The 19,421-nt window shown below is 44.5% G+C and overlaps 1 protein-coding gene across 2 annotated transcripts in view; it reads left to right on the top strand.

The window, feature by feature from the left end:
* IL21R (interleukin 21 receptor) overlaps positions 1 to 19,421 on the top strand; it is a 90,481-nt gene that overhangs the window by 32,530 nt on the left and 38,530 nt on the right. For both annotated transcript variants that reach the window (XM_077449104.1, XM_077449105.1), the window contains 2 exons: positions 16,360 to 16,444; positions 18,968 to 19,082. In XM_077449104.1, coding sequence (XP_077305230.1) covers positions 16,378 to 16,444; positions 18,968 to 19,082 — 182 coding nt within the window. In that variant the 5' untranslated portion in view covers positions 16,360 to 16,377. The remainder of the gene's footprint in view (positions 1 to 16,359; positions 16,445 to 18,967; positions 19,083 to 19,421) is intronic.

Below are 19,421 nucleotides of genomic sequence, written 5' to 3'. Positions count from 1 at the left end.
TATTCTTTTCTACTCTATTCTTTTCTTATGTATTCAAATTGATTCAATTTGAACTTCGAATTTCAGAGGATAGTTATAAAAACAAAAAAAGAAAGCCTAGAAAAGAAAATGAATGCAGCCATCACATCTAAGAATTGGTGACCTGCAATATAATTAATGATTGCTTTGGGTTTAATACGGTACCACTTTCATTTTTAAAGGAGACCACATTTGATATTTTCTCTTTTTCAGTATCATGTTTTTTGAAATCGTATATATTCCTTATGAATTGTGTCTTATATACTTGTATTAATTTGTTGTGTACAGAAAGCTAGCAGGATATAAGACCTGAGAGGCATGGAAGACAGCAACCGAGAAATAGGAACCATCGTGCATAACACCCCGGTCACACCGATCGCCATATTTCAAAGTAGTGTTTTAGTGCTACTTCAGGTGCGACTTGGAAGACATCTGTGCGACTTCATGCACAGATGTCTATGCAAGTCGCACCTGAACGTGAAAAAAGTAGTTAAGGAACTGATTTCAAAATCAGTGTGACTCTGATGGAGCCGGACCGATTTGACCGCTTCTAAAGCGGACAATAAGGTGCGACTTGTCATACAATTTCAAACTGTCAAATCGCATTGGCAAGTCGCACCACTGTGACTGGGGGGCTGAAGCTTAACAAACACTTTAAAATCTGAATGTATTTTGCACAACCTCAATCACAATCTCTTTAGAATTAGCAAAGCAATAATAAGAATACCTACCTAGACTATTGAATTAATACCCTGTTTCCCCAAAAATAAGACCTAGCGTGATTGTCGGTGATGGCTGCAATATAAGCCCTACCTCCCAAATAAGCCCTAGTTAATGTCCTTGTAGGTCTTATTTTCAGGGTAGGGTTTATTTTCTGGGAAACAGGGTAGGGCTTATTTGGGGGGGTAGGGCTTATATTGCAGCCATCACCGACAATCACGCTAGGTCTTATTTTCGGGGAAACGGGGTATGTATACAATCAGGGGACTAACGAGTTGTTGAAGATAAGTCATTTCTAATCAATTTCTCTCACTGAGCCCTTTTGGCCTGTTAAATATTCCTTTCAAAGTATTTTGTTATATCTGTTCAATAAGTGCAAAAAAAAAAACCTGTTGATTCTGCCAGAAATGTTGTGAGCTGACTATTTCCTGGGCTCTCTTTCTCTGCAGCTCTGTTATCTGCTTTGTTCCCTGTTCTCTCTGTAAACGACAGAATACCTCCCTATGTATTGAAGATGAGGATAGGGGTATTCTGTAGTCTTAACACACTTCTTGTCCTAAGGTGACAACACTGGTCCTCCATAGATACAGTGGAGTAAGTGAGCATTGTCACCCTAGAGTAGACAGTTTGTTACTGGCAGGGGGTCCAGGTAAAAATAAAGGGGAAAAAAAGGCTGAGAAAAGGAAACTAATGCAGACACTACATCAAAGGGCAACTAGGCTGGAATATGTAAGAAGGCCAGTGTGGTGGCCTGAATTTATGGGAGGAGCCCGGAGGGTATTTAACCAGCCCGCTCGCCTGTGGTCTTTGTCGGTTTCCGGTGCGCGGCACTACGTCACTAGGCCGACGGCTCGTGTTTCGTTTCCATTCGGACAAAACGTCTCTCTCGTGGTTTTCTTTCCCGTTCGTTTGTACAACGTCGCCGGCTCTGTACAATGTCGCCAGCTCGACTGCCGCAGGTAAGGGTCTCGATTGACCTTCCTGTACTATTTTTAGTGTCGTTAAAACCTGAAATATCGAATCGTTTGTTGTGATACCGGTTGTTATCACTCAATACGCTCCAATTTCGCAGCGCCCTTCATTTCACGGGCGTCATTTCGGTAGATATTGCTGGTAGGAAAAATTGCTCTGTTTTAGTACTTGTTATAGTCTCGTTACCGTGTTCCACAGTCAAAATCGTTGCCAGTCGCGTCTCACGGCACAACGACTCCTACCTCTGCCATGGCTGGCTCACGTAGGTCATTTCATCATTTCACTCATTTTGTTACGCACGGCGCTCCGATTCGAATCCAGTCGCATCCGCTAAATGCGCAGATTCATTCCGGTGTGCCCCTAACTGCTTGGCCACATTTCAGTACATGCTCCAGAGCTCGTTCGTGGCTAATCGATCGGGTCTCTGTCATGGGAATTCATTTCACTGTCACCTAGTACGTTCGAATCGAAACCAGTCGCAGTTTTCGAACGCACAGGTTCGATCGACGTGTCCCAGTTACGTTGGCCTCATTTCGGTACATGCTCCAGAGCTCGTTCGTGGCTAATCGATCGGGTCTCTGTCATGGGAATCATTTCACTGTCACCTAGTACGTTCGAGTCGAAACCAGTCACATTTCTCAAGAAAATGCACAGGTTCGATCGACGTGTCCCAGTTACGTTGGCCTCATTTCGGTACATGCTCCAGAGCTCGCTCGTGGCTAATCGATCGGGTCTCTGTCATGGGAATCATTTCACTGTCACCTAGTACGTTCGAGTCGAAACCAGTCGCATTCCTCAGGAAAACGCACAGGTTCGATCGACGTGTCCCAGTTGTGTTGGCCTCATTTCGGTACATGCTCCAGAGCCCGCTCGTTGCTAAGCGATCGGGTCTCTGTCATGGGATCATTTCACTGTCACATATCACGTTCCGATACGAATCCAGTCGCGTCTACGATGCACCAATTCGTCCCGGCGTGCCCCAGGTATTTTCGGCCTCATTTCTGTACATGCTCCGGAGTCCCGTTCGTTGTCAGTCGCAATCGCGGCACGACCGATTCGGGCCTCTGTCATGGCATACTTTTGTCACTCATTTCACTGTCACTTACCGCGCTCCGATTCGAATCTAGTCGCATCTGTGATGCACCGATTCGTTTCGGTGTGCCCCAGTTGGTTACGGCCTCATTTCAGTACATGCTCCAGAGTCAGGATTCATTGTTGGTTGCAGGTTTCGGTTCTCTGATTCATGACTCTGTCATGGGAAATCAATTTCACTGTCACGTAGGACGTCCGATACGAATCCAGTCGCATCTACGACGCACAGATTCGTCCCGGCGCCCCAGGTATTTCAGCCACATTCCAGTACTTGCTTTACAGCATGCACGATTAACGGATAGTCGCAACAGCGGCACGACCAACTCATGCCTCTGTCATGGCAATCAAATAAATTTCACCGCCACGTACCGCGCTCCGTTTCGAATCCAGTTGCATACATGCACCGATTCGTTACGGTGTGCCCCAGTGCTTTAGCCTCATTTCAGTGCATGCTCCAGAGTCCGGTTCATCATCAGTCACAATCACGGCATGACCGGCTTATGCCTCTGTCATAACAGGTTTTCATTAAATGGACCGTAGTATACAGTGCCCCGTTTCGAGTGGGTCGCATCTGACATGCAAACACATCCCCAGGCACAGACTTCTGGCAATCGTTGCAAGCACGCATTCAAGCATAGACTTCTTGCAATCTTTGCATACACGCATCCAAGCATGGACGCACACAAGCGTAGACTTCTTGCGATCGTTGCAAACACGCATCCAAGCGTAGACTTCTAGCAATCGTTGCAAGCACGCATCCTAGCATAGACCTCTTGCAATCGTTGCTAGTACGCAGTCAAGCATGGACGTCTTGCGGTTGGTGCGAGTACGCATACAAGCCTGGACTTCTCGCAAGCGTTGCAAGCTCGCATTCAAGTGTAGACTTCTTGCAACCGTTGCGAGCACGCATTCAAGCATGGACGTCGTACAGTCGTTGCAAGTTCGCATTCAAGCGTAGACTTTTGCAATCGTTGCAAGCACGAATCCAAGCATAGACTTCTTGCAAATCATTGCAAGCATGCATCAAGCATAAATCTTCGTGCAATCGTTGCGAGCACGCATTCAAGCATGGAAATCTGGCAGTCGTTGCAAGCACGCATACAAGAATAGACTTCTTGCAATCATTGCAAACACGCATCCATGCGTAGACTTCTTGCAGTCATTGCAAGCATGCATCCAAGCGTAGATTTCTTGCAATCGTTGCAGGCACGCATCCAAACATAGACTTCTTGCAATCATTGCAAGCACACATTCAGGCATAGACCTCTGGCAAATCATTGCTAGCACGCATTCGAGCATAAGACCTCTTGCAATCATTGCGAGCAGATGTCCAGGCACAAACTTGTTACAATCATTGCTAGCAGGCAGTTCCGGCTGGCTCAATAGATTGCTTTGGGAAAAACCTGGATACCTTCCTAAATGTACATTGTAACGGGGTACTTATTTTATAGGTAAAGTTGATCCAGGGAAAATCCGATTGCCTCTCGGGGGATCAGGAAGGAATTTTTTCCCTGCTGTAGCAAATTGGGCCATGCTCTGCTGGGGTTTTTTGCCTTCCTCTGGATCAGCTGTGGGTATAGAATTGGGTGTGTCGGGTTGTGCGATATTTATTTGTTTGATTTGTGGTTAGGACTGGATGGACTTCTGTCTTTTCCGACCTGGCTACCCATGTATCTTACCATAACTTCTTGCAATCGTTGCAGGCACGCATCCTGGCATAACTCCTTGAAATCGTTGCAGGCACGCATCCTGGCATAACTTCTTGCAATCATTGCACACACGCATCCTAGCATAACATCTTGCAATCATGGCAAGCACGCATCCTGGTGTAACTCCTTGCAATCGTTGCAGGCACGCATCCTAGCATAACATCTTGCAATCGTTGCAAGCACGCATCTTGGCATAACATCTTGCAATCGTTGCAAGCACGCATCTTGGCATAACATCTTGCAATCGTTGCAAGCACGCATCTTGGCATAACATCTTGCAATCGTTGCAAGCACGCACCCAAACACATGTTCAAGCACAACTCCTGCAGTCTTCGCAAAGCACATGCGATAACACGAATTTCTCACAGTCACTATGAACACATTTCCAGTGACAAACTCCCACGCAATTGTCGCAAGCACACGTTTAAACACTACTTTTGCAATCGTGCCAAGGCTCGCGACTTAGCATAACGTCTTGCAATCATTCTTTTGCAAGCACACATTCTCAGTGGCACACAAACTGGCTACACGTCGTTTTCAGCAGCACTTAGTTGGCCACTTGTCTCCTGTGGCTTTTCTTACAAGCCACTCACCGTTTCCTGTCTGTCGGTCTCTCCCTTAGGATAGTTGAGTTCAACTTCCATCCAGCACCTGGATCGTGTTGACACACGCAACTGGCTTCTTCCTGTAACACGCTCAGGCTATACCTAGCCAGCGCTCAGCATTTCTCATCCTTACAGGGCCCGGAGAGCCACCTGTCTTTATGGCTTATACAGCAAGATCCCCACTTCGAGGCATCCAGAGGCATCACCCATAGCCAACGGAAAACGCTCGCCCATCACAACTGCCATCTTTAGGGACATGAAATCCTCGCATATTCTCCAGTCTAGTCATCCAAGCGGCCATCTACCTGGCCCTTTGTGGTTTTCCATGGCCTAGCCAATTTATTGTTGGTAGCACTGGCAGCCAGGTTCTACACAGACACTACTTGACGAATGTTCAAATCTGCAATACGGGCCATTCCCCAGGATCAATCTTTATGTCACGCCTCCTAGTCCTCCTCTCACGGACACAGGACCCTTCTTAGATCCTTAATTTGGATGCCATGGCAATAGCAGACCTGTCAATGTCGGAAGGTTCCTTACTGCATGGATTGATGTATCGGTGTTTAGACCGTCTACGATGCCCCTGTCGCCCCTGGTAGTGACAGATGCCACAGCCTACACAGGCTTCGCGGAAATTTTTGGCCACCACTGGTTTACAGGACCATGGCATCAGGGATACTCCTAAACCCCGGTTTACCTGGACTTCCTCCCTCTTCAGGCTATACCCGGTCATGACAGCCTCTCGTATCTGGGGTCATGTCAGGACAGGACAGGCTGTGGCTTTCACCACCGACAACTGGGCCGAGGCTCATCTTGTTATTGAAGCCAGGTCTGGACCGCTCTCGGTCGTGTCCTTCCTGCGCAGACCGCTGCAGTTAGCCCGGTGGCACCAGTTTAATGTCCATTGTATGTTCATTCCAGGCCTTCAGCAATCCCGCAGGCCAAGTTCTGCATAGTCGTTACTTGGCTCGCTACCAACTTCATTTCATCCTCCTCCTTGCAGTGTCTAAAACCCAGAAATCTGACTCCAGGATGGACGTCCATTTCTATAGAGAAGCAGGGCTTGGTATCAAGTAACCGTACTTGACTACCTACTGTCACTCCTACCGGAACGCGTAGACTCTAGTTCCCTATTGCTTTCGTGCCAACACTTGTGTACCTGCCAGTTTCCCAAACACATGGGGTTCTTCTACACAGCCTACACCTCGTCCCCGGTCCATACCGTGGACACTCTTTAGTATTTGAGCACCCTTGGCAGCATGTTGGCGTGGGTCCCAAGTCACGTCATTGAAAGACTAAGCAGTTGGGACCCTGCCTACCTCGCCCGGTACATTCCCAATCCTCGGGTGGAAATGGCACAAGCGTTCACCAAACTCGCTCAACTAATTAAGCTAAAACTAATAAAACTGCACCCCTACCTGAATGTTTTGCCCCCTTATTTTGGTATACCGACCATCAGACCAGGGCACACTTCAGGTCCATTTCATGTGGTTAATCTTATGGTAGAGGCTACTTGATCATATCCGTATCGGCCATAGGGCTTTGACCATAAGTAAGAAGGCCAGTGTGGTGGCCTGAATTTATGGGAGGAGCCCGGAGGGTATTTAACCAGCCCGCTCGCCTGTGGTCTTTGTCGGTTTCCGGTGCGCGGCACCCACCCTCCCTTCCCCTTTTCAGGGCATTTCTCAAATTCATTTCTCTTCACATACATTAATTTCTAATCTAGGGTATGCCCCCTTATTTTGGTATACCGACCATCAGACCAGGGCACACTTCAGGTCCATTTCATGTGGTTAATCTTATGGTAGAGGCTACTTGATCATATCCGTATCGGCCATAGGGCTTTGACCATAAATTACACTTTAACCAAATCTTAAAACATTTGACTTCAGTAGCCTACTGAAAGTTTTTTTTTTTTATAAATACTTTCAACTTGTTTTACCCCCTAAAGACTAGAGTGTATAAAACTACACCTTTCTGCTTTTTCATATTATGGAAAATATCTATGTTGGCCATTTTAAACTATTTAAGTTATAAGTATGTGCTTGCAATTATAGCCATATAAACCATAACTATGTGTTTGCACAGCATGCTATTACATCCATGATTATCCTAAAGGGATTTAAAGAGTTTACCTTAAGGCCCCTTTCACACTGCAACGACTTGAAAATCACGAGATTTTTCTGCGATTTTGCGGCCACGATTTTGCTGCGTTTTCAGGGAATGCCTGTATAAACTGACCTCAATTCACATCAAAGTCGGACCAAAGTAGTACAGGAACTACTTTGAAGTCAGTGCGACTTGAAGTCGCACAGATATGAATGGTACTCATTGGAAATCAGGATGTATGACTTGTCATGCATCTTTGCAGTCCCAAGTTGCAGGACAAGTCGCACAAGTGTGAAAGCGGACTTAAGGAAAAAATAATAACTGCACATATTTGTGTAGGAAAAAAAATTGCCTAAAGGGCCGGTTCACACTGGTCTGACATACACTCTGACTTCCAAAGCACAAGTCGCATGACATGTCAAAATCATTGGTTCCCTATGAGAGCCGTCATATCTGGTCCAATTTTGAAAATGCTTCCTGTACCACTTTGGTCCAACTTGGGCATGATTTCAGCCCATTGCTTTGAATGTAAGTCACATTAAAGTCGGATCATCATCTTAACTGATCCGACTTGTGGTATGCGACTTGTGCTCTGAGGATCTTGAGGGGAAACTCCACAGCAAAATAAAAAAAAAATGGCATGGGATCCCCCCCAGATCATACCAGGCCGAAGGGTCTGGCATGGATTTTGAGAGAAATCCTACACCATAAAAATAAAAATGAAAACGGGGTGGGGTCCCCCCCAAATATCCATACCAGACCCTTGTCCGAGCTTGCAGGTCAGGAAAGGCGAGTGAGCGAGCGCCCCCTCTCCTGGACCATGCCCTCAATGTGGGGGGGTGTGTGCACCCCAAAGGCACCTTGTCCCCATGTTGATGGGGACAGGGGCCTCTTCCTGACAACCATGGGAGGTGGTTGTGGGGGTCTGCAGGCAGGGGGCTTATTGGAATCTGTAAGCCCCTTTAACAAGTACCCATTCACCAAAAAATAAGTGTAGAGTTACAAAAAGCAAGAGACGGTTTTGGAAAAGTCCTTTATTAAAATTGAAGAATATCCCCCGTCATAGCTTCATGTCTTCTTCCTCCAGTTCTTCTCCCTCCGCTTCTTTTCCCTCTGCTTCTTTTCCCGGTTCTTCTACCTCCGCTGATTAGCTGATTATGTCTTCCTCCCACGACCTGATCCTCTTCTGACACTGGCTCTCGCTGTTGTGTCAGGTCAAGTGTCTGCCAGTTCTTATATAGCCATGGGACGTGGCCACCCGGGGTCTCCATGTGTTGTCACGAGGGGCGGGGTCTCTGGGTGATGTCCTCTGCTCACAGACCCCCGCAACTACTGCCCAGTCTTGTCAGGAAGAGGCTCGTGTCCCCATCAACATGGGGACAAGGTGCTTTGGGGTGGGGGGGCACAGAGCAGTTCAAAGCACCCACCCCCCATGTTGAGGGCATGTGGCCTGGTATGATCTAGAAGAGGGGGCACTCGCTCATCCCCCCTATTTCCTGACCTGCCAGGCTGCATGCTCAGATAAGGGTCTGGTCTGGTATGGTCTTGGGGGGGACCCCCCACCTTTTTTTTTTTTTTTTTTTGGCAGGGGGTTCCCCCTCAGGATCCATACCAGACTTAAAGATAGATCCCGTTCAATGAAGTCACATGGGAGTCAGACAGGAAGTCGCAGGTCAAAATCAGATTAGATGTTGTGCAACTTCCGTGTCGAAACAGGGTGAACATAACATTAAAGTGATATTAAAGGCAATTAAAAAAACAAATAAACAACAAATAAAAAAAAATAATTATACTTACCTGCTCTGTGCAGTGGTTTTGTACAGAGCAGCCCTGATCCTCCTGGTCCCTCCCTGCAGCTTGCTATGGGGGCACCCAAGTAGGCTCACTCCTAAGCCACTGCTCTGCGTGTCTATTCACACTCAGAGACACTACTTAGCCCCGCACCTCCCTCTCCTCATTGGCTCACAGGCTTTGATTGACAGTAGGGGGGAGGGCTGCTGCAAACAGAAGGTTTGCACCTATAATCAGAGGAAACTCTGTCCACTGTCACCGGGTGAAAGTAATGGGTAGGTGGGGGTGCTGAAACATCTCCCACTGCCCTCAAAAGGGACAGAAAGAAATGGATTACTACACTGTGGTGGGACATTCATTAATTAATTCTGGCACAAAGTCAGTCAGTGATAAACGGGAGCAGTGCGGATTTCAGCTTTTTTTTTTTAACAAATGTGTCACACTTACCTGTTCTGTGCAATGGTTTTGTATAGAGCAGCCCTGATCCTCTTCTTCTCGGGTCCTTGCTGGTGCTCCTGGCTCCCCCCCTTGAAGAGTGCCCCTAAAGAAAGATACTTCCTATGGGGTCACTGGTGTGAACTCGCTCCTGAGCCCCACTCCATGCGTCCATAGAGCCGCGGCTTGGTCCCACCCCTGCTCTCTCCTCACTGGCTCACTGGCTGTGATTAACAAGCAATCAGGAGTAGAGAGACCTGGGACAGCCGAGGCTCCCGTGCACATCGCTGGATCGAGAGAGGTCTCAGAAAGTTTTTTACCTTCATGAATGGAATGCATGAAGGTAAAAAAACATCAACCTTTATAACCACTTTAAATATACTTAGCGTTAGTGTGGTACGTTAATACACATGTATTAATGCGCATTATGCCACATCAGTCAATGACAAATCAGTGGTCTTCCAATACACCAAAACGTCCCTTATATTTCATTGCAGTGCTATTCAAAATGAATGGCACCATAATGTGTCAACGCATGTAAGGCGTGTTTATTCACATTGCGGTAAAAGAGACTAAATGTAAAAGGGGGGCCTTACTCATAAATTCCCCTCAGCTACTGGAAAATAGCACTGGGGCAGAATGAAACCTGCCGTGACAACTTCTAAAATGTGCACCTGTTTTGAGTAAAAATCTGTCTCAATTTCATAAAAAATCTGTCTCATCTTTAGAGGAAAATTCGTCAAAGACTTCTGCCGATCTGTGCTGCCCCAGGAATGGAAGGATAGGAGTCAAAATGTGCATTAAAATTAGTTACAAAGGCTTTGCTGAATCTGACTGTACACTAGTAGAATTTTTCATTTTAACCACTTCAGCCCCAGAAGAATTTACCCCTTTCCCGACTAGAGCACGATTTGCAATTCGGCACTGCATCTCTTTAACTGACAATTGCGCGGTCATGTGGCATGGCTCCCAAACAAAATTGACATCCTTTTTTTCCACAAATAGAGCTTTCTTTTGGTGGTATTTGATCACCTCTGTGGTTTTTATTTTTTGCGCTATAAACAAAAAAAGAGCGACAATTTTGAAAAAAACACATTATTTTTTACTTTTTGCTATAATAAATATCTCCAAAAAATATATAAAAAACATTTTTTTCCCTCAGTTTAGGCCGATATGTATTCTTCTACATATTTTTGGTAAAAAAAATCACAATAAGCGCTTATTAATTGGTTTGCGGAAAAGTTATAGCGTCTACAAAATAGGGGATCGTTTTATGGCATTTTTATTGATCTTTTTTTTTTTACTAGTAATGGCGGCGATCAGTGATTTTTATTGTGACTGCGACATTATGGCAGACATATCAGACAATTTTGACAAATTTTTGGGACCTTTGGCATTAATACAGCGATCAATGCTAAAAAATTGCATTGATTACTGTAAAAATGGCACTGGCAGTGAAGAGGTTAACCACTAGGTGGTGCTGTGGGGATTAAGTGTGTCCTAGGGAGTGATTCTAACTGTGGGGGGGGGAGGGGCTGTGTGTGACACGTTACTGATCAGCGCTCCCGATTTACAGGGAGAGCTGATCAGTGACAGTGTCACTAGGCAGAATGGGGCGATGCTTATTAGCATCGCCCCATTCTTCCTCACCGTGAGATGATCACGGGTATCCCCGTGGACATTGGGTTAGCGGGACCCGCAATCGCGGTCACAGAGCTCCAGGCGGGCGCGCACAGGTACGTCAATCTGCCTGTATGTGCCCTTCTGCCGTAGTAGATCTACGTGAGGCGGTTGGGAAGTGGTTATAATGTTGGTTTGATTTTCTAATGGTTATTGGGATCAGATCGATGTTTATTGTCAACTGCAGTGACAAGAAAGGAACAGGATAGAACATTTTTCTCAAACAGTGAGTGTGGTTTTCATTTGGGAAAGTCCATTCATTCCAAAATCAAAGGTAAAAGCAAAGGAAAATTTGAAGCACTTTCAAATAACATTTGTCAAGCCATCGAATGTACTTTTTTTTTTTACCAATGTTCGACAAAAATCTACAAATATATATCGCCAGTAACTGACAGGCAGCTGATTTGTTTCTACATTTGTTGCTAATTTGCTTGATAAATGTACCTCTGTTCTGGGCCCGTTGCAAGTGTCTAAGGGAATAGATGACAGTGTCCACCTCATTGTGTTGTGGGCTTTGTTGTAACCTTCCATCCATGTGGGAGTGTGAGCAGGGCTCAAGTCCTGCGGGAACTCACAGGAACGGAGTTCCTGTACTTTTTCCACAACAGGAACTCTTTAGCAGCCGCGTCCTGCAAGACTTTGAAGTATGCGAGTTGTGTGGCAGGTGCTACACCAGCAGCCGCCGACACAGCTCGCAATAGTAAGTGCCGCACACCTGACCATTCAGGCATTGCCAGTAGGGGGCCCCATGACAGCTTCCGCTTCGATCTATCTGTCAATCACAGCTAGCTGATGGGTAGATCAGGTCCCTGCTGCTAAGAGATTGTATTTAGTCAGACCTCTCATGATGTGCTCCTCCTTGCCGGCCCCTCCTGATTTTCTGTCTCCTCTTCCTCCCCCCCTTGTCCTGCATACTTGCTCTGTGTGTCCTGCTGAATCCCCCCTCCTCTATCTTCAGTGCCATATGATGAGAGAACCCAGAGGAGGAGCACAGCTATTCTGCTCACAGGACATGCAGGGAGAGAGGTGAGCTGAGGGAGGAACATCAGTTTGGGGTGGTAAGCTGAGCACAATACCTGGCAAAGTTTAATGCCAGGAGGGAAGTTTATGTGGAAATATGTGAAGGGTTGGAATAGCAGCGAGTGTGTGTTGGAGCCCTGCAGAGTTTGCAGCCCCCCCCAAGCTAACATACATCTCCTAAGCAGGAACACATCACTATCTCCCCAATCATTCTGTCCAGATAATGTGCAGTTCATTTATGACCTTTCCGTTTTAACCCTGTGTTATCCAAACTCTATTCAATGAAAAGTGTAAACTCACCACATAAACACTCCAAATACAAAATAAAATTCCCCAATAAAGATCAGAACATGATGTTCACATTTGCATGGAAGCACAATTAAATGAATGCTGATTATTCAGAGAATTACCGTATTTATGTTTATTGAGAATTGTTTTTTTTTATGTATTAACAGTTAAGCTTCATACACACAATACGAAAATTGGATGAAAAATACCACTTTTGAATCGTTTGTGCATATGAGCGTATCTTTTTTTATTTATTTTTTGGTGGGGGGAGTGGATCTTGGGTGGGAGTTCCCACACTTTTTTCCCCAGGACTTGACCCCCGGGTGTGAGAATATGTCGTAGTGACAGCCAGTAACCACAATTCACATATCTGTCATTTCCTGCAGCCCACTATTTTACATTTAATATCCTATTTTTGAAATATACAAAATTAGTTGTACAAAATTAGCCTTATTAATGAAGCTCTACCCCCCATAGGAGTTGCTAGATAGATGCTCAGGGTTCATTTTCCCAACAGTTGCCACACAGTTGCCCCACTGCCAGGCACATGGTTGCAGTCACTCTTTGTCTGAGTGAACAGTCCCAGGGTTTTCTCTTTGATGTTTTTCTTTTTGGGTAACTTAAATGGGGTTAGGGAATTGAGTGAGGTACTCCAGAAACTATGTAGAAATGGGAGGACACTTATCTTCTACAGAACTAATAGCCTGTAGTAACTTTCAGGATGGTAATCTTCCTCTGGTAGCCAATCCAAGCAAAATCCTTTCACTGGGAATTAAATAGACTAAGCTCTTCAAGACACTGGACACTATGTCCCCCTATGTCTATACACGCAGCTGACTCTAACATCCGAGGGATGGCCTCAGCCCAAATGTCTCAGGGATCTAGCTCCAGTATGTACTCACAAATGTCCTCAGAAAGGTTTGCAACCTTCCAATATCCTAGCAACATTCTCTTCCTTTCATACAAAATTAGATTCTCAGATAACAGTCCCTTAGTCAGCTCTCTTCAGCTTCCAGCAAAGCAGACCCTCAGGTAGCCCGCCCTGCAGGCACATGGCAGGATGGCGGGATGGCCTAAGGGAGCAAGCATCCCCCCTTAGGCTGTGATCTCCTTCTAAGGTAAAAGATGCTGCTCTCTGTCTCAGAGTATTTATACAGGCATCCAGCTACCGTCTGAGGGACCCTCCCCAGGGATTGGCCAGGGCTGTATGAATATTTAGTTTCCAATTAGACTCTTCCTGCCCACTAATTTCAAGAGCTTTTTGGCCTAGTCAGGGGAAACAGTCAGTCCTGCAACTACTGAAACATAGACTAGACCAAAAAAATCAGTGCCACACTGGTTATAGTGAGGCAAAACTAAATCCTAATGATTGCACCTATCTAGGAGGGTGCTACATTAAGTTAACATTAAAAAATATAGACTTTGTACTAAGCCTGGCCATAGAAGAGTAGATGCCTACTGTCAGTGAGAGGCCATTGGACATTTTTACGTGTGTCTTTTTTGGGTTTTACCCTATTGTAATTAAAGTGAAACTTTACCTCTAACAACTTGATAAAAATAATGTTCTTTAGCAAGGAACCTACATTCCACACTAGTAATTATGCTACCAAGATTAGTGTGTGCTGTAAATTGCCTCTAGCATTGCTCCCGTTTTATCTTGCCAGAGGCTGCCATTTTGCTGAAGCCCAGAACCCCTGAGCAGAGTCTGTTATTAGATCGACCTCTACTGGTTCTGATTTTTGCCACAGTGCCAATGTGCCTGAGTGTGTGCAGGGCAGGGCAGGGTGAAACAGTGTAATACTGGATTTTAAAGGAGAATCATCGATCAGGAGCTCAATTCATTTTGCACTCCTGTGACCCTTTTTCAGCAAAGAATGGGTTGAAGTCTGCTCTCTGCTGATGCCACAGAAGACGGTCCATGGCCGGTATAATCACGACAATGGAAGTTGGTATCTGCCAGTTCCCTGGATCCACACCTGGCTCAGCCTCTGAGCGAGCCACTGAGTGCCTGAATCAGCCAATCTTCCCCTTTCACAGCCCAGCGCTCCAGTGAGCAAAGAAGGGGGCAGAGCAGAGAGCTGCTGACTGACAGTCTGCAGCTCTCTGCGATTGGCAGTGTTCGACTGCTCGGTTCTCAGTGCAGAGGCGTCAGGGGACAGATGCAGCATCTCACTGATGCTGCATCCACCTATGTAAGTATTAATCTAGAAAAAAGTACAAACCCATACTTCTCTTTTAAACAGTATAGATACTTATTTTTAATGTTTTCCATAACCTGCAAAAGGGACCAGCCTGAAGTGATCTAGCAGGACTTCATTTTCTGACTAAAGTTACACTTTAAAGCTGATCTCCAGGTTTCCTGGCACTTAATATTGTTTTTTGGACCAAGATTCACTAAGTGCTGTACTGGATCTAAGCACTGTAAGCTTCAACTACATACAGTACACAGTGCTGGGTTCTAGCTATGAGAAAGAGACTTCCCTTCTCACACCCGGAACAATATGAGTTGGTCATTCTGTGAATGAATACAAAGCTTCCACTGATTGGCTGAGTTGGGCGGGCTGATGACATCACTCTTTCTGCCTCAGCCAATCAGTGAAAGCTTTGTATTGATTCACAGAATACAAAGCTGCCTCTGAATGGCTGCGCTCAGACTGGGTGTGAAATGGGAAGTCTTTCTCTGTTTAACAACTGGAACCCAGCACTGTGTACTCTATGTGGGTACATTAAGTGTTTAGAGCCAGTGCAGCACTTAGTGAAGGAAATAGTACATTCGGACCAGCTTGGAAACATGGAAATGAGCTTTGAAGGTTTTTGAAAATAACAGGAAATTGATGTATGAAAAAAGTCTGCTAACAGGAACATTTCTTGTTACACGTAGCAACAGTCAGCAGTCACATTTAATTTTCATAACCTAAATTTCAGAAGCTGATTGGATCTGAGGGGCATTTCATACAGCACACATCTTTGTAGATAACTTTGTTTTGGAAGGCGTGTAGAATGGGTAGAACCCTGCTGAGGTTTTTAATGCTGTCTGCAAACTTCCTCTAGTTTCCTCTCTACGCAAACAATAACAAAATATTTTTTTCAGTTGCGTGCATTAGCTTTAGAACCGGTTAGTTAACATCACATACTTTACCCCATTGGGAAGATCGCCCCTCACTTCCTGCCCTGGTGACAAAGTGTCCCCAGTAAAGGATGTAGGGGACTCTTGTCAACAAGGACAAAAACCCTTCCCTCCCCCACTTGATCCAAAACTAAAACAAAGGTTTTGCCTGGGCTTGGGCCTTAAGTAAATCTGTCTCCTTTTATTAGTAATAAAACTAATGTAAGATCCGGAGGGATTCATGCGTGGCCACAATTGATTTTATGATTGAAGGTGGTTCTATATACTATCAGAGTCTTTTACCTTCAGGAAAATGTGCAACCTACTGTGAATCAATGAATAAGGGCACACGGAGTGGTGTAATTTTACATTTTTCATTTCAGAACCAGAAGAAGTGGGATAATTGGAACCCACAAAATGCGTTGTATCTATTGACCAAGCATGGCTGACTTTATAGACGTTGGAAATGGGATAATTGGGATAATTGGAACCCACAAAATGCATCTTATTTAATCCCCCCTCTCATCGCCATCTAGTCTTGTTCATCATTTGGCTCTAATACAATAAAAGACATGTACAATATATAATAGGGCAGGAAGGTCAACTATTGTGAAATAATCATTTTCTTTTATTGTGGAATATATTGTGATGGGGGATGTGTGAGGGATGCTCAGTACAGAAGTTTTTTTTTACCTTAATGCAGAGAATGCATTAAGGTAAAAAAATTAAAAAATTAAGGCTTTAGAAACACTTTAAACACATGAATGGCCTTTTGACAATAAATAAATAAAGTGGTTATTTTTTTTGGTTTCAGCAAAAAACAGCCATTAGAATGATGAAAAGGAGAAGTAAAGCAATAATAGTCCTGTTATTATCTCTGTGCAGCATATCAATGACAGGTAAGTACAGTTACGTATTTTGTGCTTTCAGCGCGGTGTTACTTGGGTTCTGATACTTTAACCACACCTACACTTTAGACTCTTTTTTTTCCCCCGTTAAGCCACATCAATACAAATCCTCTAAGCAAAAACCTGTGCTGACTCAGATACTGACAGCAATAAATGTTTCAAAGAAATGACTCATTACGTTAAATCCAAATTTACTGTATAAACTCATTTGTCGCTGTTAAATATTTAAAGGTCCTGTTCATAAAAAACAAACAAAAAAACTGCTATTTCAAAAAAAATAAAAAAATTCCTAGGACTCTTACCATCTAGCCAGTAAAAAAACAAAAAAAAATACACTGTCTAAGTTTTTGCCCTAAAAATAGAGGTTTTAGTTGCTAATATTTGGCTTGCGGGTGTATGCTGATTATATATTTTTAAACTTTGGTGGAAAGGTTTTGCTGCCAGGTTGACTGCCTCTGGTCACCCCTTACTTCTCCTGTTGAAACTGTTATTTAAAAAAAAAACACATATAAGACCCTTACATATTGGCTGCACTAAATGATAAGGCAAGCCGGTGGTGGATTGATCATACTGGCATCCACTTATTTATATTTAGGGTTTATTCACACAGGTGCTCTGCCCCATAACGCATGAAGAACTGCTTTATTTTTCTGCCCTAGCACTGAGCTGCATGCAGACAGCTGAGTTTGATAGGTACACATGGATGGCTGCCATGCAACAGAGGAACTTGTAGATCTCAATGAAGTACAATTGTGGTAACACCATAGCACTCTTAAACAGTGGCAGCCCGTCCATTAGGGGCGCAGGGGAGCCACCCCCCTAAGCCATGCGTCCGGCCCCTAATCTACATGCAGGGCACTTGACGCATTAATTTCAATAGGGTTTTTTTTTCTTTGAAGCATGTGATTAGAGCCCGAGGCTCTAATTGGCTTAAAAAAAGGGTCAACTCAGGGCACAGAGTACTGCACCCTGAGTCCACCCAGTTGTGTGACATTAGTATATTAGTTAATATCCGCTAATTTCTTCCTGCTTCTCCTCCAACCGATCAAGAAGTGGGCCGATTGGTCCATCTCCTGCGGGGGGGGGGGCAGGTTTGTTTGCCACCCACCCCAAAATATTGAGCACCAGCCGCCACTGCTCTTAAAACATCTAAGGCAAACGCCACCACTCCAGCCCTGTGCCTCCTCTCCATTGTGGATGCTCTGGGTACCAGCACAAGTGATCATGGTATAAACAAAAAAGTCAGTGCTACTACCCATACGTCACATAGAAAGCAGAGCTCCCAGGTGCTCGATCCACAGTCATTGGCTGAGTAGAGAAATGAGGAAAAGATGATGCGCACTCCGGTGATTGCTCTTAAAAAATGTTGTATTTATTAACAAGCCACAGTGACCAAACACAAATACGAAAGGTTGACCCATTTCAGCCTATAAGGCCTTAGTCATAACCCAAATGATCATGGTGCTAGTGCTCATGGCTCATCCAAGGTACTAATAATCACAAACCGCACATTGGGATTGACTCCTTCATACACCTTTATGAATCCACAAGTAGCATAGCCACAGGCAAAACATCCCTGCCCAGGGACCACCCCTCCTTGATGCTTTTCACCATAATACACCTATAGCGCAACTAAAGGCAAAACTTTTTTTTCCATTTTCGATATCTTGAGGTAGCGTCATAGCCCCTGACAGATTTTTTTGCCATCTGTGTCCTATTGGGCAGACTTCCCATTGCTTCAAAGTTAGAGGAAATCAATTCAAAGTGAGGGAATCCCTAAATGTCACCAGAGTCAGCAGAACTAGTTCCCCATTTGAAGATTTCCCCTCTTTTACTACTTTGGAGACTACCCAGAATTTTGCTTTCAGTGATAATGGTAAACAGGACAACAGAGATTCAGACAGCAGTAAAAAACCGACAGATGTTGCAATCCTTTTGCACGCTATCCAAAAGTAAAAAATAGAGCTTTAGCCTTTAGCTATCCTTTAATTGTAAGGATAGATCCTATCCTGATGATTAAACAGTTTAATAGTGAACACGTCAAGGAGGGACTGTCCCTGGGTAGAACATTTTGTATACTTGTGAATTAATAATGACATATGACGTAGTCGATCCCAGTGTGTAGTTCTTGATTATGATTTTCACAGCCCTCGTCATGCATTGATTATTTCCTCCAGCTCCATAACTGAAGGTCCACACCCCAGAACGGACCTGGAGCTGGAATAGTCTTCAGATGCCTGTGCACAGCACCCATGATGCACTGATCATGGTTGAAATGCTCTGCAGGCTCCAATGCAAAAAATGAACAAATGCTAAATTTTTTTGTTTGTGCAATTTATAATTTATTTTCAAAAGGTGAACTGTGCCTTTTTTACTGATACAAACAACAATGAACAACTGACATATGCTTTAAGCCTACCCCAATCTTTCAAAAATGTTTTGGCTAAAATTGATATAGTACATTTGCATAAGCATCTTTTTTACCATGCTTATTCATATCTCTTGATCTTGCAGTTGCAGGTTGCGAACATCTCCTATGTTATGTCGATTACATAGACACCTTGACATGTAAATATAACAATGATAAAGATGGAACCAGCATCAATTTTAATTCATCAGCTGTAGAATGGTAAGAATCATGGTTACCCAGGCCTAATTGTCAAAAATGTGTGGGTATCAAAAATGCTAAATTATTTATGTACCACATAAACAATCACAGACACTTTATTGGACAACAAAAAGAAGAATTCCTGGCATTGGGCAAGGTGGAGAGGTGGAGAAGTGATGCATGCTCTCCACTTTGCCTAATGGCACCCATACCAAGTGGGTGACCGACTGTGTTCACAGAGCAAACTCCATGAAATGCTTATTATTATATGTATTGGCCAGTAAAACCCAGTGGCAGCCGGTGCTCAAAAGGTGAAAAACTGATTCCCCCCCACCCCCCCTCTCTGGAGATGATTGCAGA

The sequence above is a fragment of the Lithobates pipiens genome, unplaced genomic scaffold (genome assembly GCF_037356315.1).
Source record: "Lithobates pipiens isolate NorthernLeopardFrog02 unplaced genomic scaffold, aLitPip1_a1.2 Scaffold_22, whole genome shotgun sequence".
NCBI classification, from domain to species: Eukaryota; Metazoa; Chordata; class Amphibia; order Anura; family Ranidae; genus Lithobates; species Lithobates pipiens.
This window is presented reverse-complemented; position numbering and strand designations above follow the sequence as displayed.